The 24,192-nt window shown below is 64.7% G+C and overlaps 1 protein-coding gene across 14 annotated transcripts in view; it reads right to left on the bottom strand.

Moving 5' to 3' along the window:
* Positions 1–24,192, bottom strand: part of SH3TC1 (SH3 domain and tetratricopeptide repeats 1) — a 47,514-nt gene that overhangs the window by 7,688 nt on the left and 15,634 nt on the right. For 9 of the 14 annotated variants that reach the window (XM_058723184.1, XM_058723181.1, XM_058723190.1 and 6 more), the window contains exons 2-15: positions 19,371–19,592; positions 17,881–17,955; positions 15,730–15,857; positions 14,887–14,992; positions 13,993–14,139; positions 13,120–13,324; positions 12,240–12,316; positions 11,308–11,503; positions 8,660–8,793; positions 6,731–6,772; positions 5,688–5,771; positions 3,382–5,040; positions 1,258–1,438; positions 101–251 (exon numbers count right to left, since the gene is read on the bottom strand). In XM_058723184.1, the coding sequence (XP_058579167.1) occupies positions 101–251; positions 1,258–1,438; positions 3,382–5,040; positions 5,688–5,771; positions 6,731–6,772; positions 8,660–8,793; positions 11,308–11,503; positions 12,240–12,316; positions 13,120–13,324; positions 13,993–14,139; positions 14,887–14,992; positions 15,730–15,857; positions 17,881–17,955; positions 19,371–19,560 (3,375 nt within the window). In that variant the 5' untranslated portion in view covers positions 19,561–19,592. Of the gene's footprint in view, positions 1–100; positions 252–1,257; positions 1,439–3,381; positions 5,041–5,687; positions 5,772–6,730; positions 6,773–8,659; positions 8,794–11,307; positions 11,504–12,239; positions 12,317–13,119; positions 13,325–13,992; positions 14,140–14,886; positions 14,993–15,729; positions 15,858–16,511; positions 17,035–17,880; positions 17,956–19,370; positions 19,593–22,930; positions 23,479–24,192 lie in introns of those variants that run through there. The other 5 variants (XM_058723194.1, XM_058723193.1, XM_058723183.1 and 2 more) reach the window with 4 other exon arrangements.

Below are 24,192 nucleotides of genomic sequence, written 5' to 3'. Positions count from 1 at the left end.
GGGTCCTGGCCTGGGGTTCCAGGGCTGGGGCCGCACTAGCAGCTGGCACGCAGCAGGTGCCCCGCCGGGGGAGGGGATGAAGCACAGGGCGCCCCAGCACCTGGAGGTACACGTCCACCAGCTCGTTCTGCTGGAGGATGTAATAGATCTTCCCCGCCTGCAGCCAAGCGTGCGCCTCCTTCTCCTTCTTCTGCAGGTCGATGAAAATGCCCAGACTGCGCTTGGTGTAGTCCAGCGCGGACCTGTAGGCCCTGGGATTGGAGCGGGGGTCAGAGCTCGCGCTCCCAGGCCCGCTGTCCCCGGGGGAGCAGACCAGGCTCTTCCTGGTGCCCGTCTGCCGGCTTTGGCTCGCCCGGCGAAAGTAAGGGAGGCTCTTTGGAAGGAAACGGGGACGGGGAGCGGGCCATTCCGCCCCTGCCCCACTCCCCGGACACAGGCGCACGACCTCTCTGGGTGCAGCGGGGAACGTGTGTGGGCAGAAATTGAGAGACAGCCTAGGCCAGTGGTTCTCAAACTCCAGTGCGGCCGCGGGACCCTATTCCCAGGGTTTCTGCCGCAGCAGGTCTGGGGTGGGGCCCGAGAATGTGCTTTTGCAGCGAGCTCCCGGGCGATATTCTCCCCCACTTTGAGAAGCAGTGATCAAGGTCACTGCCCGTTGGTCCTACTGTGAAACGGAGGCCCAGGTGGGAGGGGCAGGGGCCCCCCAAGTCCTGTGGAAACCTGGCTCCTTCCCTGCCTCTCAGTGAGTCCCCAGCCGGGAGGGGTGTTACCAGTGACGTCCCGGGGACCATCCATCTGATCGGGATGGTCAGTGTGGGCGTCACAGGGGACAGAGGACCCTGAAACCCTGCCCCGGAGAAGCAGGTGGGACAGCCACCTATTTCCCCATGGATGAGAATCCTTCAGGTACACGTGACCACTGTCCTCACATCTGAGGGGACAGCTGGGAACAGACTGCCTGGCCCAGAGCTGGGCTGGCTGGTGGACACTCAGGGCAGGCAGAGGTCAGCTTACAAAAGCCACTGTGTCATGAAGAATGGCCCAGGGACGCACGGTCTGCCTCCACTGTGGTGTGTACGTGGAGACGAGGGGACACCCTTCAGGGGAACCCTGTGCCACGAGCACTGGTGGGGACACCCCCAGGCCGGCCAGCTCGGAGCTAATCTGACACTAAGGAATGAAGTGGTCCCTGAGGAGGGGCCACCCCAGGACCAGGGCCGGGGTCCTCCCCGCCCCGCCCGCGGAACCGGCCCTCACCGCTCGGTGCCCAGGGACAGGTAGAGCCGGCTGATGGTCTCCAGGAGCTGCCCCTCCAGCACCTTGTCCGCCACCCTGCGGGCCAGCGACAGCTGGAACTCGTGGTAGACGACGCACTGGGCCTCGCTGGGCATGACCGTGCTGTAGAAGTGACAGAGCCTCTGGACGGCAAGCAGCTGGCCTGGGCGGGGAGAACGGGAGGAAGGCATCGCCGTCATGCACGGTGGTGACATCTGCAGGGTTTGAAGGCCCCTGCCGTGTGCCTGCCTCCTCCATGACTCTGGTGGGGTCAGTGCAGCGGGGAAACGGAGTCCAGACCGGCTACGCGATCCGCCTCAGGCCGCACAGCCAAGAGCACGCCGTGATGAGCCCGGTGGGGCACGTCACAGACACGGCGCTGACCCGCACGTCCCGGGCCCGGGGGTCCTGGCCAGCCTCTCCCACCGCACCGGGCTGCCTGCTTTCTGCTTCACAAAACCCCTCCTGGGGTGACGGACAGGGGCTGCCTTCACCCCACGCCGACGAGGCAGGGAGCACCGGGCTGACCATGCCACAGGCGGGCACACTGAGTCTGGGGCACACAGCGCGCAGTGGGGCTGCGATTCAAACCCAGCTCCCGGCGTTCCGGAGCCAGCGCTCCCTCGCAAAGCCAGGCTCCGGCCGAGAACGGCCGGACGCGCTCCCCGCCAAGCGGACCACCGACAAGGACACAGAAGATCAGAACAACACGGTGACCGGGGAGACCGCACATATCGCGTTCTCAGTCGCCGAATCAGCGGGCGACGCTCCGTAAATGTGAGAGCCTGACGTCTTACAGAGCGTGATCTCCGGCGACAGCGGGATGAAACCAGAAATCGGTAACGGACGGGAGTTCGGGAAATCCACGAATACGTGGACGTGACAAACGCACTGCCAGACGGCCGGGGGAGAAATCGCGACGGGAACCGGAAGGTACTCTGAGATGAGTGGAAGTAAACGCACGGCAGACCCTGACCCTGCGGGACGTGGGACGCGGGACAGCCGCGTCTAGAGGGACTTTCTAGCCGTAAATGCCTACCTTAGAAAAGAAGAAAATTTTCAGACGCAAAGGTTAAGCTTCCGCCTCGAGGAACGAGAAAGACAGGAGGTACCTACATCCAAAGCGAGCAAAAGGAAGGAAAAATAAAGATTCAAGAGTAAAGATAGAATAGTGACGTCGAGAATCGAAAAAACAAGAGAGAGAAACGAATGAAACTGAATGACGGATCTTTGAGAAGATTCACAAAATGGACTCATCTGCAGCCAGACTAAGAAGAAAAGGCATAAATGATCGGGATTAGCCGTGAAAGACGGGATGTTAGCACCGGCCTTACAGAAGGGTTTACGCCAACAAAGGGCAACCCAGATACAACGGATGAACCCGGGGAGACCCAGGCTGCCAAAGCCAACTCAAAAAGGAGCAGAGTGGCCCTCAGGCTCCTCGAGGTTCAGCATGGGGCAGAGGGGACAACAGGCCTGCGAGCACAGACAGGACCCGCCCGAGGCCACCGGGCACATCTGGGGACCCAGCTCTTGCTTCTTTCTGGAGATCCGCAGGGTCCCCTTCCGGGCTCCGTGAGCGTCCGAGTGTTCTACAACCCTCAACGGCTCCCCAGGGCTCTCGGGAAAAATGCCAAACCGCAGCCTGGGGTCCCGGATCCCTGCCTAGCGCCCCCAGCCAAGCTGCTCGCCACGCACCACCCGAGGCACCCACCCCAAACTCTGCATCTCCCTGCATGGCCCAGCTTTCCCCAGGGCCTTTGCACGGGCTTCACCGTCTGCCTGCCCTCCATCCTATGCTTGGCTAAACCCTCCTCCACACGGAGGTCCCACTCGTCGATGACACCCCCTTTTGCGGCTCCCGTGACCCGGGCATCTGTTTCCCACCCTTGGCGACCGGCCCCGTGAGGACCGCACGGGTGCCGTCTGTGGCCGGAGCCTGCCCAGAGCCTGGCGGGCGGCCTCGAAGGCACCCGCAAACACCTGCGGGTTCCCGCCATCCGACACTCTCGACGGCGGGAGAGTCGAGAGCCCCGGGCGCGCTCTGGACGGACGCGGGGAGAAGACGCGTTTCCTTTCCGCGAAGCCAGCGTGCCCGCCACTCACCTTCCAGGTGGTCCATCTCCGCGGCGACCAGAAAGGCCCACTCGTAGTAGCACTTGGCCTGCCGGGCGCGGGCCCTGCGGGCGCACAGGCGGCCCAGCCGCAGGAGCACGCAGGTGAAGTCCTGGCCGCCCTCCCCGCCGGGCAGCCGCGAGAAGAGCTTCACGGCCTCCCGGCAGTAGTGCTGGGCCAGGCCGCCGGCGCCGGCCCGCAGGCACAGGGCCCCCAGGTTGGCCAGCACCACCGCCTGGTTCCTCCGCCGGCCGCGGCCCCGCGCCACCCGCAGGGCACAGTAGTAGCCCTCGGCCGCCTGCCGGGTCCTGCCCGTCCTCGTCAGCGCCACGGCCGCCACGTTGGCCATCACGCCCTCCTGCTCGGCGCCGGCCACCGCCCCCTCCCGCACGCACTCGAGGACGCCCAGGGCCGCCGGGCTCCGGCCGCCGAGCACGTGCAGCCAGGCGAGCGCCAGCAGGTAGTCCAGCGCCAGGCGGCTCCCGGCCCCGGCGGCCGCCTCCGCGGCCTGCGCCATCAGGGCGACGGCCCTGCCGTGCTGGCCGTGGCCGCTGTGCAGCCGGGCCAGGCTGGCGCACAGGGGCCCGCGCAGCGCCCGGCCCGCGCCCGGGCCCAGGGAGGCCAGCGCCCGCCGGAGGTGGGGCGCGGCCTGGGAGGGCGGGCGGGGCAGGCGGGGGGCGTTGCGCAGGACCAGGTCCACGCTCCGGAGCGAGGCGCGCAGCGAGGCCCGGGCCCGCAGCGAGGCCGCCCTGACGCAGCCCAGCGCCAGGCGCGGCAGGCACCGCCGGCTGTAGGTGTCGGCCAGGAGCAGGTAGCAGTCGGCGGGCCAGGCGGCCTCCGGGGAGCCCCAGGCCTCGTGCAGGAGCAGCAGCCGCTCCAGGAAGGGCAGGGCCTCCTCCGGCTGCCGCAGGCGGGCGTGGTGCCTGGCCAGCAGGAAGCAGGCCCGGGCCTCAGCCTGCGGGCTCCGGCCGGCCACGGCCCGCCGCAGGGCGTGCGCCAGCAGCTCCGACCCGGCCTCGGTGCCGCAGCCGTGGCTGGGCGTCCCCAGCAGCAGGGCCGCGGCCTTGGGCGTCACCTGCGCGCACCTGTCTCTGTTCCTCTGCTTCAGGTGGACGGTGGCCAGGCTGCAGTACACGGCCGCCACCAGGAAGAGGTCGCCGAAGCGGCCCCCCAGGGCGCCCAGCGCCTCCTCGAAGTACACCCGGGCCTGGGACAGCTTGAGCCGGCGCACGCACAGCCGCCCCAGGAGGAAGCAGACTCTGGCGAGGGCCATGGGGAGGCCGGCCTTCTTGGCCGCCCCCCGCGCCCGCGCCAGGAGCCCGGCCAGCTCCTCCTCGTCGGTGCGGCCGCCGCACAGGGCGCTCAGCCCCGGCAGGGAGAGGTCGTACAGGCCGCGGAAGCAGGCCTTGTAGCCGGGCGCGTCCAGGAACAGCAGCAGCGAGCCCAGGGCCTCCGGGTCGGTCCGGTCGGCCCCCGCGTCCAGGCAGAAGGGGGGCTCCTCAGGGTCCGGTGGGCTCGCGCCGCCGGAGGCCGCGCAGAGACCCCAGGACTCTGGCTCCTCGGGGCAGTCCTGGCGGGATTTCAATTCTTCCAGAACGTTCTTCACCTTCTGCAGGGTCTCGTGTGGCTCTGGGTCCAGGTGAGGTGATTCTGCAAATCACCAAAACCCCCCGGGTGGATTAGAGGCCGATCTGGGCCTAGGCCGGGGTAAGGGACAGACATCCCTCCGAGCCTCGGCACCCCTGTCAGGTGCCGCCCGAGCCTCTCCTGCCTGAAGCCCAAGATTTACGCGCAACGCCGAGCCCAGCGCCTCGCACCCGGTGCGGACTCGGTCGTGGTTATGAGAATAGGGATCGATCTGGCCGAGCTTTTTGCCGAGTAACCCCTTCCGATGCTTCCTGTTTGAGAGCACCGCTCAGCGACCAGGGTCCTTTCCCCTCCAGGAAAAGCCACGTAACAGATGGACACGTCCACATTCCTGGCTGCCCCCGCCTCCGTGGGATTTCCTCAGCGCTTGGGGGTCTCCTGTCGGGTGCAGGACTCCCGTGAAACCATCATGGGCCAACCAGAGCTATGGGGCAGCACGTGCTCGGAAGCCACCCCCAGAACTGATGAAACCCGCCTCGATGGAGGACAATGTTTGGGTCCCTGGTCCAGCTCTCGCCCGGGACCACATCAGCTAGGACCCCCTGGGTCTCCACCTTCACCCTGGCTGCTTCGAGAACGTGAGGCCCACAGTTACTAAAGGGTTAAGAAGGAAAGGGACGAGGCGCTGGAGAACCTGGGGGCACCCGTACCCAAAAGTGCCCGTGTGCGGGGCTGTTGGCTTCGGATGGGGTCAGTACCCGAAGACACAGCCAACGAGCAAACAGCTACGCTTCCTGCTGGAAAAACACGAGCTTAAAGGGGAATTTGTTTGCAAGGAAAGAACCAGAATCTAAAGACTCTTCTGTTTCGAGTTCACATAAAAAATATGTTCAAAACTAACGCTCTCTTTATTCGTCCGTAAAGTCGAGGAATAAAGAAGAATTCAGTGTGGTTCAGCAGCAAACGTCTGACCTGACTAATCCGACGTGTAGGTGCGAATGCGCCCCCCAACCTCGCCGCCCCCACCCCCTCCCGTCCCGGCGAGTCCTGCCCTCCTCACCCAGCAGAGGCCCGGGCTGGAGGGAGGGCCCGGAATGGCCCCGGATGTCCTGAGCCTCCCCATCGAGTACCCCAAGTGGCCCCTCCCTGTTTCTACTTAGGTGGACCCCAAAGGGTCCTCGGGCATTCAAGTCCCCAGATTCTCCCCGATGCAGACCTTCTGTGGGGCGGTCAAGATGGAAGTGTGGAGGGAGAAGGAGGGGGTCTCCCTTACCAGCTCCCAGGGGAAGAAGCAAATCTTTGAGGGGCTTCTCCAGCGTGAGACTCCAAACCCAGCCCCCCGCACCCCCTTCACCCTCCAGACCCAGCATTTCACTTTCTCAAAGCCAAGAGTTTCAGATGTTCTAGGTTTCAAGAAAAGAACCCATGGCCAAGTACAGGCCCAGGCAGTGGAAGGGACCCCCACCTTAGCTGGGGACAGAGCGGGGACAGCCACGGCCAGGGCAGTGGAGGGGACCACCCTCCCCCCCCCTTAGCTGGAGGGCTGGTGCGTTTGCAGGAACCACTACCACAGCAGGGGGGAGTTTTACCCTCACCTCATCCCCTCCCCCTGCAGGACGGACCCCCTCCCGCCTTCCCCGACGGAGGTGTGAGGTCCTCGCCCAGAGCCCCATCTGCACCCAGCTCTGTGGCTTCTGCACCCCCGGGCCCAGCCCCTTGCCCGGAGGGACGCTGCCGTGTGGGGAGAACCCACCTTGTTCTTCCAGCGGCTCAAAGTCGGCCTCTTCTAATCTGTCTGAGAAGGGAGAGAACAGAGGCATCACCCTCTGGCCAGCACCTCCAGGTCGGGGCCGTGTCGGGATGGGTGGGGACACCAGGACAGAAACACTCCAGTGACCTGAGGGGCTGCAGGGCTGGGGGGAATCCCTTGGTCAAGAGGCCAAGCCCTTCCCTAAGCCTCAGTTTCCACCTCCTGAAAATGGGCTGACGCTAATTTGCTGGGAAAAGACGTGTGAAGTGTGATGTCAACTCTGACAAATGCACAGGGTCCGGGAAGCTAAGGGGCGCCTGGCGGAAGGGGGCCCCCAGAATGTCCCCCCGAGTGGGGGGCTGACATAGGTGCTATGGTCAAATTTAAGTTTGCCTGTTTAGGAAGAGAAACCAATTTGTGGGACCTGGAAAGTTTAACTGTGTTATTGGTGGAAAAGTTCCTGATACGCAAGTCGTGTCTGCTCCAGGGCCGTGAGGAGTGTGTGTGTGCATGCACATACGTGTAACTGTGCTCGTGTGTGTGCATGGATGTGTAGGTGTATGTGCATGTGGATGTGTGTGCTGCCTTATTTGAGTGCGCACGTGTGTAAGTGTGTGCACGTGTGTAAGTGTGTGTGCACGTGTGTGAGTGTGCACGCGTGCAAATGTGCGCGTGTGCGCATGTGTGAGTGTGTGCGTGCGTGTACGTGCGCGCGTGTGTGTGCGTGTGTGAGCGCGCATGTAAGTGTGCGTGTGTGCGCGCGCATGTGTGCGCGTGTGTGTGCGTGTGAGTGCGCACGCATGTGTGTGCGTGTGTGCGCGCGCGCGTGTGTGCGCGTGTGTGTAAGTGTGTGCGCGCATGTGTGTGTGCGCACGTGTGTGTGTGCGTGTGCGCGCGCGTGTAAGTGTGTGCGTGTGTGAGTGCGCACGCATGTGTGTGCGTGTGTGCGCGCGCATGTAAGTGTGCGCGTGTGTGCGCGCGTGCATGTGTAAGTGTGTGCGCGTGTGCTTCATATGAGTGTGCTGCGTGTGTTGTAAGCGTGCACGCACATGCCGCACGTATGTGTAAGCATGGGTGCACATGCGTGTGAGTGCGTGTGCACACGCGTATACTGTGCGTGTGTGTAAGCGTGTGTGCGCACGTGCATTCACCTCCACGCACAGGATGAAGGAACCGGCTAGATTGCGCCCCCCGCCCCAGGCAGTCCCCCAGCGGGTCTGTTCCTCTGTCACCTCTTTTGCCGATGACACGGCTCCCGCCCCCGCCCCCACTGCACGGCAGCCGACAGAGGGTCCTTCCTGAGCGCAGGGCAGCGCGGGGAGAGGGAGCAGCACCGTCTTTAGGCGCTGGTGGCCCTGGGGTCCGGCCCCGGTCCCTGGCGGTCAGGCAACCAGGCCAGCCCACAGCCACGTGAGCCCGGGCTCCTGGTCCTGTCACGGAGGGCGGTCACTGTCACCCAGGCTGGCGGAGCAGCAGCTCGTGGGCAGCGGGCCGGGCCCCGGTGCACGGCGGGCACGCCTCGCGGCCACTGCGGGCATCTCCCTGCCGCTCGCCCCGTGCCCCTCTCTGCCTCTGGCCCGCTGCCGTCCCTACGGGCCCCTCAGGCAGCAGCAGCACCTGTGTGGTCACCTTTAGGTGCCCCGGGGCGGGCCTTCTTGAAGGGACACGGGGAGGGGCGTCCTGAGCGGAGCAGGAAAGCCAGAACAGTCCACGCTCCGCCGAGGGGACAGGAGCCCGAGCAGCCCCGGTGCCGGCCGGCTGGGGCTCGGGGTCTCCCGGTTCAGCGGCAGACCCTCTTGTCCTTCTGGGAACCTGCCCACAGAAACCGTCCTAAGCACCCAGGGTCTGATGCAGGTCCTGCGACGTCCCCGCGGCCAGGGGGAGGGGAGGGAGGAGCCGTGCCCCCCGCCCCCGCGGCGCCCTCACACCTACCCAAGTTGTACACGGTGCACGTGTCCGCGCCAGACATCCTCCTCAGCAACTGCCTGGCGTCCTCGTCCGAGAAGCGCCCTTCGTTGCTGAAGAACGACCTCTCTTCCTCATCGAGAAAAATCACGTTTTCCAGCCTGGAGGAAAGAAGGTGCTTTATTTACAACAGCACATCTCCTGCCCAAGACCCCCATCTACTCTCCTGTGTGACAGACACCCCCGTCACACCTGCTCTGTGCCCGGCGGCCAGGTCACCGGGATAGAAACAAAATAGATCCGGCCCACAAGGCCCGCCTGGTCCAGCTGCAGGCAGAATGTACGTATCACACGTACGTGTGTGTGCACGTGGGTGTGCACAAGTATGTGTTACAAATGTGTGCGTGTGCACGTGTGGATGTACAGGTCAACCCCTTCGCATCACGAGCTCCCGGGCTCCCCACGACGCCCAGCACAGAAATGGGGCTCTCCTGTCCCCGCCAGGTCCGGGAGATGAAAAACGGGAAGGGGAGAAGGGAGAGAAGGAACAGGCATGTTTCGCTCGTGGGACTAAATCACCACCTTTTGGGATGAGCACTGGGTGTTGTATGGAAACCAATTTGACAGTAAATTTCATATATTAAAAAAAATAAATAAATAAATAAATAAATAAATAAATAAATCACCAGCGTTACGTGAAACTCTGAAATGCGCCTGGAAACTGGAAGGAGCTGTTTTGAGACGTTAAAGAAAATCTCAGAGTAGCTTCTGGTACATTCAACGGAACAACAGGCCCGTGTGCCTCAAAAACGTCAGTGTCCTAAAGGACCACGAGGCGAGGGAGGAGAGGCTGGTGGCACGAGGCCTGGAACTTTCTCTGGTTCTCTGGGACACGACTGGGACGCTGGCAAACCCCGAGTGTGGCCTGCAGGGCGCTGCTCCGTCACCGTCCCGATCCCGAAGGGCGCGCGGCGGTACCCAGGCGGGCGTCCTGGCTTTAGGAGACACGCGCCGCGCCACTCGCCGGGCAAGGGGTATCCTGCTTACAACCACCCCCAATGGCGTCAGTACGAGAAGGAAAAGCGGGAGACGAATGTGACAACGTGCCAACACTTGGGTGACCAGGGGGAAGGGATTACGGGAATTTGACGCTCGTCTTGCAACCTCCCTAAATCTGAAATTTTGCCAAAATAAAGGAAAAGAAAGAGCAGAGGCACCAGGAGGTGGTTCATGAAACAAAGGATGAAAACCCAGGGTCTGGAACAGGAAAGATGTGCAATCAGCTTTTGTGGAGTGAATGAGGGGGTCCGCGGGGCTTTCCCAGGCTTCCTGCCCAGGCCGCGGGATGTCAGGGCCAGAGGACCCCTGAAGATGGGCGTGGGAGGCCAGGTCCAGACCCAGTAAAGGCCCTGTCCCTACGCCCACCTTCTCTGGGCTCATGACTGAGGTCTTGACAATGATGCTTCAAGCCCAGGGGAACGGAATTGCCACCCAAGGATGGGCACAGCTGTGCCCACTGACCGCTCCCCCAAGGACACCCCTGCTGCTGCCCAGGGCCGCACCATGGGGACACTCAGAATTCTCCAGAAGGGCAGGGGCGGGCATGTCACCAGCAGGGTGTGGGGGGGTCCCACAGGGAGAGGAGCAGGTCCCCAGGGATGAGCCGCCGGAGATGGGGCCTGGGGGCCAGTGAGAGTCCCAGGAAAACTGGAGGGCAGGGATGGAGGGGGTGTCTCACGTAGGGGCACACGTGTCAAAGCAGACTTGTTCCGGAAGGGGCCTGACGGCAAGGGGCAGCTTTTGACATCGGCGGTCACCAGGGTCTGTGTCGTGGGGGGCCTTGAAGGCCAGGCCTAGAATCTTGAGCACCTGACTTCGGCTCAGGTCATGATGTCGTGGTCCGTGAGTTCGAGCCCCGCATCAGGCTCTGTGCTGACAGCTCGGAGCCTGGAGCCTGCTTTGGATTCTGAGTCTCCCTCTGTCTCCGCCCCTTCCCTGCTCACACTCTGTCTCTTTCTCTCTCAAATTTAAACATCAAGAAAAGAAAAGAAAAGAAAAGAAAAGAAAAGAAAAGAAAAGGGAGTGGCAAGGTGTATGGGGGTGAATAGTGTCACCTCAAAATTCATGTCCACCTAGGACCTCGGGAGGTGATTTATTCAATGAAGGGTCTTTGCAGATATAACCAGTTGAGGTGGGGGTCACACTGGGGCAGGGTGGGCCCTAATCCAATGACTGGTGTCCTTATAGGACGAGGCTCGGAGACACGTGCTGGGATGAGGAGGCCGTGGGAAGACGGAGGCAGAGACCGGGGTGATGTGGCCACCAGGAGCTGTGAGGAGGGCACCTCCAGAGGAAGTGGGGCCCTGTGGCACCTTGACTCTGGACTCCTGGCCCCGTGGGCGGGGACGGAATCTCCGCCTGCTGAGCTAAGCCCCCCCCCCTGGCGTGGGATGCCGTGTATTTCAGAGAACAGCCCCGGGCTGCACTTGGAGGAGGGACACAAGGGGTCCAGATAGGAGGCTGACGCCAGCCCTGGGGACAAGGGAACGGGCGCCCGGGCGGTGGCGAGGGGGAGGGTCAGGGGTGCCATCCGGGACCTCGTCCACGTGTGTCACCAGGCTGCCCCCGGGGGTAGGGGAGCGGGCTCGGGAGCGGGCAGGGCCTCAGCCACTCACTCAGACACTTGGCCCTGCACACTGATGTCACTCGTGCGCACAAACCCGACCTGGCCCGAGGCCGTGTGCCGGCCCAGGCACCAGGGCAGGCCGGGCACCCGGGCGCCCAGGACCTCGATGACGTCACCGCCTCGGAAGGTCAGCTCTTCAGGCCCGGAGCCCTGGTAGTCTGCCACTGCTGAGGCCAGGCCCACGGCTGCGGAAAGGAGGCCACGAAGTCAGTGCTGGGGGCGCACCCCGGGGCTCTTGTCCAAGAACAGCTGGTCAGGGCTGCCACGAAGTGTGGCCGCTGCACCCAAGGGGCTGGACATCTAGGGGCCCCCAGAGGGGCGCTTCCTCCGCACAGCGAGCATGGGAAACTGAGGCCCAGAGACATTAACTAACTTGGCCCAGGGCGGACGCGGCTGTAAACATACATCCCTCTCCCTCGGGGCCTCGCAGCCACTTCACCGGTGTACAGGGCCCTGCCAGCTTGGGGCAGAGCAGAGAGCACTGGACCAGGAGCCCAAGTCAGAGCCCCACTCTGGCCTTTCGGGAGAAGACCCAACACCTAAGCCTCCGGACCCTCATGAGCTCACGTGGCAACATCAGCGGGAGGCTAGCCCTCCCGTCCCAGGGCCCTCTGAGGTGTCTCAAGTGCGGCCGCAGAGAAAGCAGTGCTTGATGGGTGCTCTGTGAATGGGACCCTCGGGGCTCCCCGGAGGCAGCGACGGGGACGCGGCCCGGCTTCCCCGCACCCCGTGCGACGAAATCCGGGCCAGCCGGTGGACCTCTCTGAGCTTCGTTGTCGCAGCATGAACTGCAGGGGATTCTAGCCACCCCCTCTGGCTTGGGGAGGATTCAGGGCGAGCACAGAAGCTTCCAGAATGCGGGTGCCTGCCCCTCCTTGCCCACGCCTTTCCCAGGGGAGAAAGGCCAGCGAAAGCATTTACCCATCAGCGGAACGTCCGACGTCACAGGGCCGCTCACGGAGTCGTCGATGGGGTCCCAGGCGACCCTGAGGGCCCACCTGGAGGGAGACACGAGAGGATTTCAGATGTGAGGCGAGTGGACGATGCATAGACGGGATAAGTCAGCAGCCCCCAGGGACCCAAGCCAATTTCACCCCTTGCCACCACTATGCACATACAGGCACACACACACACCTGCCCAGGTGGGCAGCCTCAGACCTCGGCATGTGGCCGTGCCTGCAGGGAGTCCCCTGCCCCTCCTCCGGCTGGCTTCCTGAGAAACCTCCCTCCATTAGCCCGGGACAGCAGCCAAGCCATTGCCAACTATTTCACAGATTCTAAGCATCAGGTCATCATCGACTTTCTCTCTTTGCTTTGGCTGCCAGGAAGCTCCAAGCCAAGTTAATGCCCCAAGTTAACGCTCAGCTCCTAAGCAAGAACTGGGGTGCTACCCAAGCTTCCTCTGCCTTGGTTTTCATCTGTACAGATTTCCACATGCCTCCTTCCTACGGGTGCACGGTAGGCAGCTGGCTCCCGCAAAAGCTTTTCAGAACGAGCTAGAACACGAAGCAAGAGCTCCACACTGCACAGTCTGGTGCCATCGAATGCCAGCCCTGCCAGGGAATGTCAGCGTCCTCGGGCAGCTCGCAGCCCTGAGGCCCAGAGCTGGGCTCACTGTCACGGCCACACACCGGAAGCAACAAACAGGGTCAGGACCGGGTCTGCCTGGAGCACCGTCCAGCCCCTCTGGCTGAGGCTGGACCAGCGCCTGGGGGCGGGGGGCGCGGTGGGGGCTCCAGGAGGCCTGACGACACACAGGACGGGACCGGCCGGAAGCGGAGACACAAAGGTCGGTACCTACTGATGAAAGGGGATCAGAGGTTCCGGAGCGGCCACCGCTGCCGTGTCCTGGGAGCACGTGCCGGGGCTGGGCGCCTTAGAGTCCGCTGCCGGGGCTGCGTCTCCCTGGGGGACCCCCGCGGCTCGCCTCGGGGGCTGCGGGCCTGCGCCCCGGGGGCTGGTGGTCACTCTCACGTGGTGGTCGGGACACAGGACAAAGAAAGGGCCTTCGAAGTGACAGACAGTGGCCTTCAGTGTGGGACCCACCCGTCCCCGCCAGGCCGCACGCGGGAAGGCAGTCCTGCGGGGTCTCCCCGGCCCCGGTCTCTGCCGCCCGCCCCCCCACCCCCCGGACTGGAAGGCTGGTGCCGGCCTGGAGTCCCAGCTCTGCTCACACCTGCCCGGGGAGCCTCGCTGAACCTCAGACCCTCGGGGCCTCAGTTTCCCTTCCTGTGGTCCCCAGGGTCCTGCCTGCCGGGACCAGCCCCGGGAGCCCGGCCATAGCCGGCCGGCCGCCTTTCTTCGCGTCCGCAGCCAGGGCGAGACCGGCAGCTGTGTGTTCTGTTTGCTGCTGACCCGACCCAATGACGAGGCCCCCTCGGCGCTCAAAGCAAGACCGCGTCGGGTCAGGAACCCGGGATGGCGGTGCCACTTGGCAGAAACGCTTTTCTCCTCTTTCCTGGGGGCCTGGCCAGGTTTCTACAGCAAAGTGACAGGGCCTGGGCGCTTCATGGCTGGGGTGCCCCCCACCCCCCGCATGCTCCTCCCTGCACGAAGCCCCCGTCCATCCCGGCGTGCACGCCGGGGCCTCCAGGACCCTCCTGCGGCCCGTGGCCCCCGTGGCCCCAGCGTGGTGCGCCCCCGGCCGACGTCACCGTCACCATGCAGCGCTCACCCTCCTGGGCGAGGAGAATCTCCTGTGTCCGTGTCAAGGCCTCCTGGTCCACGTGGACTTGGATGGTCGTCTCCTCGTCTTCGCTGGGCGCAAGCAGCCAGAAGGCCTGGTCCACGAGCAGGTTTTCCAGGCAGTGGTGAGTGAAGCCTGGGGGCCAGACGGGCCTGGTGACCGGCAGGCCCCAAAGGGAGACACGGAAACCTTCACAGGCCGGCACGGGGGGAGCCCTGCCCTGCCCTGGGGCCTCGCGGTGCTGTCTACAACCCAGGCAGCCCCAGGTCTGACCACCTGGGCTGTGAGTGGACTGGCCGTGACCGTGGGCGACACAGTGGACTTCTGTGACCCTCAGTCTCCTCGTCTCTGAGACGGGACTAGAGGCTTCAAGGTCGAGTGTGCTGGGGGGTTGGCACAGGCCCCGCTCAAGGTGTGCAAGATGCCGTTGCTCTCACTGTCCACTCTGTCCGTCCTCAGACCCAGGTGGTGGGGCGAGGTCCCCGAGAGGACGCGGCCAGACCCTCGCGGATGCCTCCCGGCGGGCTGGGGGCACTTTAGAAACCGAGCCCTTTGGATGAGCTGGAAATAACCCGGTCTGCGCTCAGCCAGTCTGAGCTCAGCGTCCCCCGGGGTCTGGCCGTGCAAAGCTACCACACGGTGCAGCGCCGGGAGGAACTCGGGGCGCGGCCCAAAGGTGGGCACGGACGGGCGTGCCTGTGTCCCCACCCATCGTGCCATTTCCCCCCCGAGAGCAGGTGAGCGAGCCCCACTGCCCAGGCCGTCGTGAACAACCCTAACCTGAAGCCCGATCTATGACATAACGTGCTAGGCGTGTGACAGGTGTCCTCCGGTGGGGGGGGGGGCTCCCCATAACCAGCTCTGGGAAGGTCACCACCTTACCAAGAGCGTGGTAAGTGGAGAACTTCCAGATCTCTTCGAAAGTCTTAAACGACACCACAATCCGGTCCTGGTCACTGTGGATAGACAGCAGCCTGGCCGATAACTCCTTATGGGGAAGAAACAGTCCCGGGGGCCGTCAGGCATCCGACGGCCGGGAGGACGGAGCCGCACGACAGAGACATCGTGAGAAATGACCCAGGCAGGGGCGGAAGCACAGAGCCGATTCCTTGACGGCCCGAGGCCGGGGCCCTCGAGCCAGCCGTGGCTCCCCAGTGCCTCTGCCCAGCCCCCAGCCCTGCTCCTTCCCTGAGCCCCTGGGGGCTCAGACTCTGGGCCCCGCTCTCGGTGACTCCGCACCAGGGACAGCAGGCTCTCGGGCAGGCTGCGCTCTCAGCCCCGTGCAGCCCCTTGTCTCTCCCAGCCCCTCCCGCGGCACTGATGCAGGTGTCCACACTCACCCTGCACCCGTCTCCTCTGACCCCCGTCCCGTGACCTAACTCCCCTGCTGGTGATGGGGCATTGGAATAACACCAGCAGGTACAAGGCACAGCGTCGTGTGTCCTGGGGAAGGGGAGCTACCAGGGCCCCACCTGACACGCTGACGACGGAAGCCACTCTTCTAATCTGGAGCCCGACCCTCAGTAAGCGGCCCGCGGGATTCGGCCGCTTGCCTGGCCCCACGAAGGGCGGCCAGTCCCGGGGCACCGCGCTCGTGCTCGCGTGCCATCTGGACCTCCCCCTCCTCCCGGGGCCACCCCTGGCCTCTGTCCCCGTTCTCAAGCCCGGAGCCCCTGCTCCTTCGCTCCCGCGGGCTCGTTTTCCACCCAGAGGAGCCAGACTCACCCCCAGCACGCTGGCCACTTCGCGGCTGTCATTTTCCAGCAGGCGGAGCCGGGCCCGCATTGCCTGCTGCAGGCTGGGATCTGGAAGCCCCGTCTTCCTCCGCACGGCCAGCAGCTGCAGGGTCAGGTCTGGAAGGGGCCAACGCCCAGCGAGCACTCAGCAAAGTCACGGGGGTCACCGTGATCTCCAGCCCCGACCTCTCCCACCGCCGAGCTCCAGACGGGGGCGTTCGAGTGTCAGCGGACACCCTCAGGCACCCCGGAACCCACCGTCCTGCCCCCAAACTGACCCTTCCGCCTCTGTCCCATTTCCAGAAGGGCCCCCAGCCCCCGCCCTGCAGACCAAGGAGACCTCCCTGCACCACACGGCACGGCACGAGGGTCCACCTCGTAAAACCAGCTGTAAAACCAGGCCCAACCCACCGTGGCACCCCTCCCCGGGGCCCCGGGTCACGCCCCCCCTCCAGACCATCCTCTGGTCCACGGAGAGCCGGGGGGTCCCTGACACTGAGCTCTGGCTCACTGTCTGCCCCAGCTCTCGGCACCCCCCCCAGGCAGTGCCATCCGGTGTCCTGAAGGGCGGCCGCCAGCCATGCGGGGCCGTCGAGCTCTGGAAATGTGGCCAGTGCATCCGTGGGAACTAGATTTTAAATTTTATTTAAGTTAAATCGGAACAAAAGCTCCCCCCCAGCCTCTTCTGTCCCTCCCATCTAGCCTGCGGCCTCTCGGCTGCCCTAGGACATCAGGACATCCCCCACCCTGCCCCAGGGCCTTTGCACTCACCACATCCTCCACCTAAAGCACTCTCTCCCAGATCAAATCCTGGCCTGCCTGCCTGGCTGCCCTACAATTCAGATCTCGGCTCAAGTGCCCCAAGCCCACCCCCACCCCTGTCCTCCTAAGAGGCCTCCAAACCAGGCTACGGAGATCCCCAGGGCATGGACTGCTCCAAGGAGGTGGAGGGGGATGATGCCGGAGGAGAAGAGAGGGGGAAGGGAGAGAGAAAGGTGGGGGCGGAGAAAGAGAAGAAGGGAGATGGGGAAGGGAGGACAGGGGAAGGGAGGGGAGAGAAGGGCGGTATGGAGACTTCTGGAACCTGGCATCGGCCCCACTCCCCCAGCAGGAAGCGTGGCCGACATTTCACAACTGGTTCTAAGATGTGCCCCTGCTCCCGTAAGAGGGCGGGACCCAGAAACAATCTGCCGCTTGCTCAACGCGCCCGGTCATCCCGAGTGACCACAGGCAGAGCCGGCTGCCCGGAAGGAAAGTCGGAAGAGGAGGGTGGCGAGGCAAAGGTGAGCCACCACCGCTGGGGGTCAGGAGCAGGGGCTCAGGGGTAGGGGGCTTCTGCCCACCCCTTCCCCCCCACCCCCCGGCCACCCAGGGCTGCCTCCCGCATTTGCGCCCCGGAGAAAGCCCCCTGGCCCTCAGGGCCCCCTCCCCAGAAGTCGGTCCTTCCTCTGCGTCCCTAACCCGGTCATGTCCCACCTGTGACGCCTCCCCAGAGTGTCACTTCCCCTGCATGTGGTCCAGCCTACTGGGCCGTGTCCCCTCCTCGGGCAGATGCAAACACAGACTCCACAGGGGCCCTTTCCAAAGGCAGACAAACTCCAGCCTTCGGGCCCCAAGTGGAAATGCAGAGTCCTGGGCCCTCCCCCAGCGGGGCTGGATGGGAACCTGGGCACGGGACCCGGCCACCTGCATCTAGGCAGTCTCCCTACCCCCACAGGGCTCCTCAGGCAGGAAGTCTGGGGACCACACTTTGAAAATCACTGGGTTAGGGGCGCCTGGGTGGCTAAGCGTCTGACTTCAGCTCAGGTCATGATCTCACGGGCCGTGAGTTTGAGCCCCGCCTCGGGCTCTGTGCTGACAGCTCGGAGCCTGGAGCCTGCTTGGGATTCTGTGTCTCTCTCTCTCTCTCTCTCTCTCTCTCTGTCCCTCTCCTGCTCACACTCTGTTTCTTTCTGTCTCAAAAATAAATAAACATAAAAAAAAAAAAAGAAGAAGAGGAAATCTCTGCGTTAGACTTTCCTGAACCCGCAGGCCATGGGACAGTGAGGGGGGGCGCAAGGGGGGGCGCCCAGGGAGCCCACATTCACGTCCCCACCCACACTGAACCCTGTGGCGCCATGTGGCATGTGAGGACATCTACCTGTGGGGCAGGTTCCCATCTGGCCGGGAGGGGTCCCAGCAGCCGGCCCAGAGCCGCCAGGGGCCGGGGAGGCATCTGTAACACAGCAGGTTTGGGGGTCAAGGTCAGAACAGGCGCAAACCCCCCCAATATTTCTGGAGGAAAAGAGGTGTGTCCGCACACCTGCGAGGGGCCGAGGACGGGGCGGGTGAGAGGGTCTCTCCCTGTGCTGTGCAACAAACAGCACGAGTGTTGTCTTGCTGTGCCGGAGTCTAGAAAGTTCTCACCGGCTAAAACCAAGGTTTCGGCAGAGCCGGCTCCTGCTGGAGGCTCCGGGGGGTGGGATGGGGGGGGGGGTCTGTCTCCAGCTCGTCCGCCCCCCTCGATCTCTGGTTCTTCCTCCAGTCTCAGAGCCAGAAGCCCGGCAGCCTCAGTGACTCTGGTTCTGACCCTGAGGGTTTTTTTCCCATCTCAGGATCCTCGACTCACCCCCACCCCTAAAATCACTTCTGCCATACGTTCTGGGGATCAGGACATGGACTTCTTTGGGGCCACCGTTCTGCTGACCCCAGAGGAGAGGTGACAGCCCGGAAGGAACCCAGAGTCCGGGGCAGACAAGGCTGTGTGCTGATCAGTCTGTACCAGTCACTGACCGAGGGTGAACCGCGCCCCCTCGGCCTCGTGAGGTGAGCAGGGCGCGGCTGGCAACCTGGCTAGGGTTGTGGACGCACCCCGAAGTGCAGGGTCGGTGGAGGGGGCTCACGCAGGGCAAGCCCCCTTTGGGAGACCCCCCAACGGGCAGCCAGGCAGGGGACCGGGAGGAGGGAGGAGACGCGAGGACAGGGGAGCCTGGGGAAGGGCAGGAGGCACAGGCCGTCCCTGCCTCGGGGAGGGTCTTTCCCCTCCTTCCCTCATCTCCAGAGCCCAAGGAGGTAGACAGCGGGGTCCTGGAGATCACCTTGCCACCCCTCAGGTTCCCAAGTGGGGAAACCGAGGCCCAAGTCAAGCCAGTGACAATCAGGATTACACCAGGGCCCGGGCAGGAGCGCGGCCATGCTTCTCAGAACAGCCTCCTGAGCCCACGTCTCTGGGTTCATCTCCACCCCCGCCCAGAAAGAGGCCCTGCCTGGTCCTTGCCCGGTCCTTCCTGGCCACTGGGCCCCTCCCAGGGCGTCCTCCTCAGAGGAATGGGCTGTCCAATCCTGAGCAACCCCAGGGCTTTACGTCCTGAGGACAAAGCAGGACTGCGGGAACGCAAAGGTTTGTAACAGAGCCATTCATCGAGGTGCAGCCATTCTAGAACTTTCCCAGCCCCCTTCCCCTTCGCCACGCCAAGTTCTGCTATCGCGGACACGCACCCCTGGAGAATCACTAGCTGGGCCCCCGTCTCTTGCAGGGTGAGAGGGCACTCACTGGGCACGGGACTCTGTTTCGACCCACACTCTGGCCGCAGACACGGCTCCGTCCGCGGGCGGCTGGACAACAGGGAGGACGGTCCGAGCTGTACTCACCACCTCTGACCACAGCCTGGGCTTCCTCGGGCCCCACGCGCTCCCAGGCGACCGACGAGCTCACGGCCACTCTCTGGACCTCGTGGCCGCGGCCACCACCTCCCGAGGGCCCCGCAGGCCCCCTCCCCATCGGGGCCGGCCCCTCGCCAGCCGCGTCCCCTGGGCCCTCCATGACGGGCGGTGGCACCATCAGCACCGGGGGCTCCGCATGCCCGCTGGCTGCTGTGGGGAGAGGAGAGGGTGGTGGTCAGCGCTGAGGCCTCTCCGGGAACACGGGTGCCCACGGAGACGCCGCCACGGGGGCCGGGGTCAGGAGAGAAGCCTCCGCTTTGCCCGGGGGGGTGTCTCCGCTTCCTTTCAGAGGTCTGTCCGTCTGTGCGTCACTGCTTCCCCGGCTAGGACGACCCTCCGAACCCCCAAGCCCCCAGCCACGTGCTCTTCCCGAGACACGTGCGGCGTTTGCCCGGTGATGAGGCCAACACCGGCCTCGCCTGCAGGTGGACAGACGGGGCCCCGTTCTTGCCGGCCCACGGGCCACTAGGAAATAGCTCAGAGCCTGACCCGTCCTGGTGCCCGAACATCCCTGCAAGCACTGGACGGATGTGTGGGAACAGGGAGCAGAGAAGTCCTCGTGGGGCACCCGGCACCTTGCATTTGAGATGAGTCCCCCCTCGTGTTCCGTCCAGCCAGAGCTGAGACGGACTCCCCCAGAGGCAGCCACTCGGGTCCGACTCGCACAAGCCTCGGTGTCGCTGTGATTCTGGCCCCGGGTTCCCAAGAGATCCCGTTGCCCCTTACAGCGACCCCCTGGGCTCCAGCTGGCTCAGCGGGCTCAGCCTGGGCTCTCGTGGGGCCACTGGAACGCAGTCCCATCCCACTGGTCAGGAAATGGGCCAGGTTCCGGGCCGCCGCGGAGGAAAGGAAGCAGGTGGGGGACGGCAGGGAAGGAGGAAGTGGCCGAGGCAGAACCGAGGTGGATCGGGCCACTGCTCCCCACCCCGGGCACCCTTGGGCCTCCCAGCCCCCCTCCCCCCCTCCCCCCCTCCCCCCCCCCCCCACCAGGAGCTGTCATCATGCTTCACTCGTGCCTGGGGTCACAGATGAGAGGCTGTTACAAATGGACACACGGTGCTCCTGGGGTGGGAGCTCTGTCACCACTCAGGACACAGGGCAACAGAGTCCCCTTTCCAAAGGAAGGGGGGGGGGCGGTGGCAGGGCCAGGGCTGAGGAAGGGAGGGGAGGACTCCCAGCTGTGGCCATTGGGACTGGGTACAGCCAGGTCTTGGGGACACAGGTGGCAAGGGATGGCCCTGCTCGGTCACGTTTCACATGGAGGTCGGTGAAACAATGCTAGGACGCACAATTAAGGGAATCCCCCTTATTTCGAGCCTCCCTGATCCCTGATGATGAGCTATGGGATTTCAAGCCAAAGCCGGAACAGGCCGGCAGGAATCCCCTCTGCACAGAGCACACAGAGACAGGAAAACACCCCCGGCCCCCCTCTCCGGGGACAACAATGCCAGTGTGGCTTCTTCCCGGCCCACCCCCTTCCCGACGGATGCTGGGGAGCAGGGCCCGGGCAGCGGACAGAGAACTCGGAGGCAGCAGCCTGGACAGCCCCACCGGCCCCCGGCCCTGTCTCCCCAAGGCACCTGCTGCCCATGGCAGGAGGCAGGACGCACACTGGGGCAGCCGGGGAGGCGCCGTGGGTCTGGGGTGCAGCACAGATGAGGTGAAGGCCCCCAGAGGCGTTGAGCACCCCCACAAAAGCTGAGGAGCCACTGAAGCGTTTAAAGCCCAGAGTAGCGGGTTTGGTTCTGTGCCTTGGAAAGTTCCCTCTGGCCCTTGTGCAGAACGAATTGAGGAGATGGAGACAGGGCCGCCCTGGGCCTTGGGTTTATTTCCTCCCCTCAAATTTTCACCAAAAACAAAGGGGCAGCTGGACCTTTACTAGACCCAGTGTGGAATATTTTCACAACTATTTACAGAACCCCGTCCGCTCAAAGCCCCTGTTCCCGCCTCCCCCCAGACTCCCCAAACCCGAGGACTGGAGAGCGAGCCGGGTTCCCAGAAAGCCACCCGCACGTGCCAGGGCTGGTTCCGGGGCAAAGAGAGCTCTCCTGACGCTGGAGGTGAGGGGAAGGGCGCCGGGCAGCCAGGAGGGGCGCAGGGGGAGGTGGGGACCGCGTGTGGAGGGGCTGACAGGTGGCCGTCCACGTCGCCAACGGCACGGTGGGGCAGAGCCCCAGAGACAGCCAGACGTCCAAGGTCGCTGCAGCCCTGCTGTCCCAAGGGGGGCAAAGCATGAGTAGCCTCACAGCTGGGCGAGTCGAGAGCGAGGGCGGGGGCCCAGACCTCAGGCTCCCACCCCCTGACCCCAGGGGGCAGGCCGACCCCTCCCACCTTGTGCTCCTCCCAAGCTGAACAGGACGCACAGGGTCACCGGTAAGGCCCCCGCCCACCCTCCTTCCTGGCCTTGGGGATTAGTGGTCAGGGCTCCTGTGGCAGCCCCTGCTCGGCCCCCGACACACTCAGTCCAGCCACACGTGTCCTCCACGGGCTAGGCACCAGCAGGCGTCCCAGGGGCACTGGGCAAGCGGTGGCGGCTCGGCCGGCGGCCACGCACGCCCCAGGCTCCTGGACGGTGACTGGGGAGGGGCCTCGACCCCCAGGGGCTTTGCCCGGCCCACCGCCCCGCGGACCCTCCGTTTCATTCCCCGAAATGCTAGAGCCACTCCTGCCGGGGCCTTCTCAGCCCATTCCAAGCCAGGATTGCCTCTACAATCCGAACGACAAAGGCAGAAAGAAGGAAAAGTCGGAACGGCCACAATAGCTGCAGAGGCAGGGCTCCCCGGGTTTCTGGTGCCCCTCGTGTGGCCTTGCCAGACAGCCCCTCACTCCGGGGGAACAGGGACCCTCCCCCCCCTACAGGGACCAACACTCCCCCAGCAGCCCAAGGCCCCCAAGGCTTACAGAGGTGATGCCCCTGCCCCTCCTCCAACCGGGACCTGATTCCCATCTGAGGGGCACAGCCTGGCGGGGGGGGGCAGGAGGCACCTGACCCAGGGAGCAGCCAGCACCCCATCCCCCCCGCACACGGCCAGGCCCCGCAGCCCCTCCCCTCTCCAGGGATGCTGCCAGGGCCCAGGGGAAGAAGCCCGCTGGGGTCTGCAGTCACCCAGGGCCGTCTCCACACAGCCTCGTCACTCAGGCCCTGGTGCCTGCACCCCCTGCTCCCCGCGCCGTCTCCCTCCTCGTAAAGCACGAGGCCCCCTCCGCATCTTCCTGGATATGGCTCCGCGTGCCGGCCGCCGGCCCCAGCCCCCAGCCACGTCCAAGCCCCAGTTGATTTCTTTCCCTCCTCGCCTCACCAGCTCTGCTCCCCACACCTGCTCCCGCACCGCTGCCCGCCACAGGTGGATGTCAGGACCGGGGTGCTCAAGGGGCTTTGAGGTCAGTCCACCGTCCTTCTGCCCTTCCATTGCGAAGCCCACGCAGGGCCCCAGGCCTCCCACCCCGCCGGCCACGTCACCCTTCAGGGGACAGGTCCGCGTCCCCACCTTGGGTACAGGAGGGGCCCCGGCAGCCGGATGTCAGCCTTTCGTTCTGCCCGCCTCTGCCCGCGGGTCAGGACTCGCCCATCCGTGTGTGCGTCCGGGCCCATCGTCCGGGCTCCCGGCAGCCTCAGGGACAGCTTCCTGAGGAAAGGGGAGCTTCCTGGGCTCACAGACCCTCCCCCCTGCTCAGTGATGGATGTGCCCGAGCAGGCGGGGCCCCCAGTGACAGGCCTCAGCCCGGGGTTCCTAGTCGCGGCCGGAGATGAGGAAGTGAGCCCAATCTCTGCCCAGAGTTCCCTCCCCGCTGGTTCCTATAATGGCCTTGCCTGGCCTCGCAGGCCGTGGCTCCTGCCGTGGACGCGGCTCCCACACTGCCGGGGCCGCTGACCTGCGGTCCTGGGGGGCTGCTCGCTGGTCACCATCAACGACACACTCTCCCTTCCGGCCTTTCCCTCTCTGTTCGGTGTATCTGGGACAAACCCAGGGGGCACCCGCTGGGTCCGCAGCAGCCCCCAGGCCCTGGCCAGCGCCCAGCCCAGGAGGGAGGAGTGTGGCCCCAGAGCACAGACCACGTGGGGTCGATGGGCCGGGAAAGCCTGCGTGCCCCGCTCAGCCCACCTGGAGGGTGAGAACGAAAACTCGCGCCTCACGGGGACGTCGACCAGTAAACAGATGATACTCCAGGGTGGCAGCTGGCACTTAATAAGTGTGGGTTTAGCAGAGGGCGAGGGCGTACCCTTCCAGCCCGCAACACGTTCAGGGAGGTCTGGTCGGAGCATTCACTGGGCTCGTACTGAACAAATACCTTGTGGGCCCACGCAGACCTTGTCCAAGCTCCAAGAAGCATCTCTTGACAGCTGTCTGGTCACCCCGGGACTGGGGTGACCAGTGTCCCCCCGATTCGTACCCACCAGGGAACCTCAGATGGCGTCTTATAAGAAGAGGAGGGACACAGACAGACAGACACGGGGTGGGGGCCATGTGACCACAGAGGACAGGCGGAGGATGCGGCCCACCGCCCAGGAGCGCCTGGAGCCCCAGGAAGAGGCGGGAAGTTCCCTCCCCTGGAGCCCCTGGAGGGAGCTGGACCCTGGAGACACCTTGATTTTGGACTTTGGGGCCCTGGACCGCGAGAGAGTCAGGTCTCATCGCCGGCCGCCGCGTGTGGGGCTGTGTCGCGGCAGCCCCGGGGAACTAATTCACCTGTGACCCCCGCGCCTGCTTTCTCTGCCAGAGGCAGGATGGAGCTCACCCGCGTCATGGGA

The sequence above is a fragment of the Neofelis nebulosa genome, chromosome 3, assembly GCF_028018385.1.
Source record: "Neofelis nebulosa isolate mNeoNeb1 chromosome 3, mNeoNeb1.pri, whole genome shotgun sequence".
Taxonomy (NCBI): Eukaryota; Metazoa; Chordata; class Mammalia; order Carnivora; family Felidae; genus Neofelis; species Neofelis nebulosa.
Note: the sequence above shows the minus strand (reverse complement) of the source record. Positions and strands in the feature narration are given on the sequence as shown.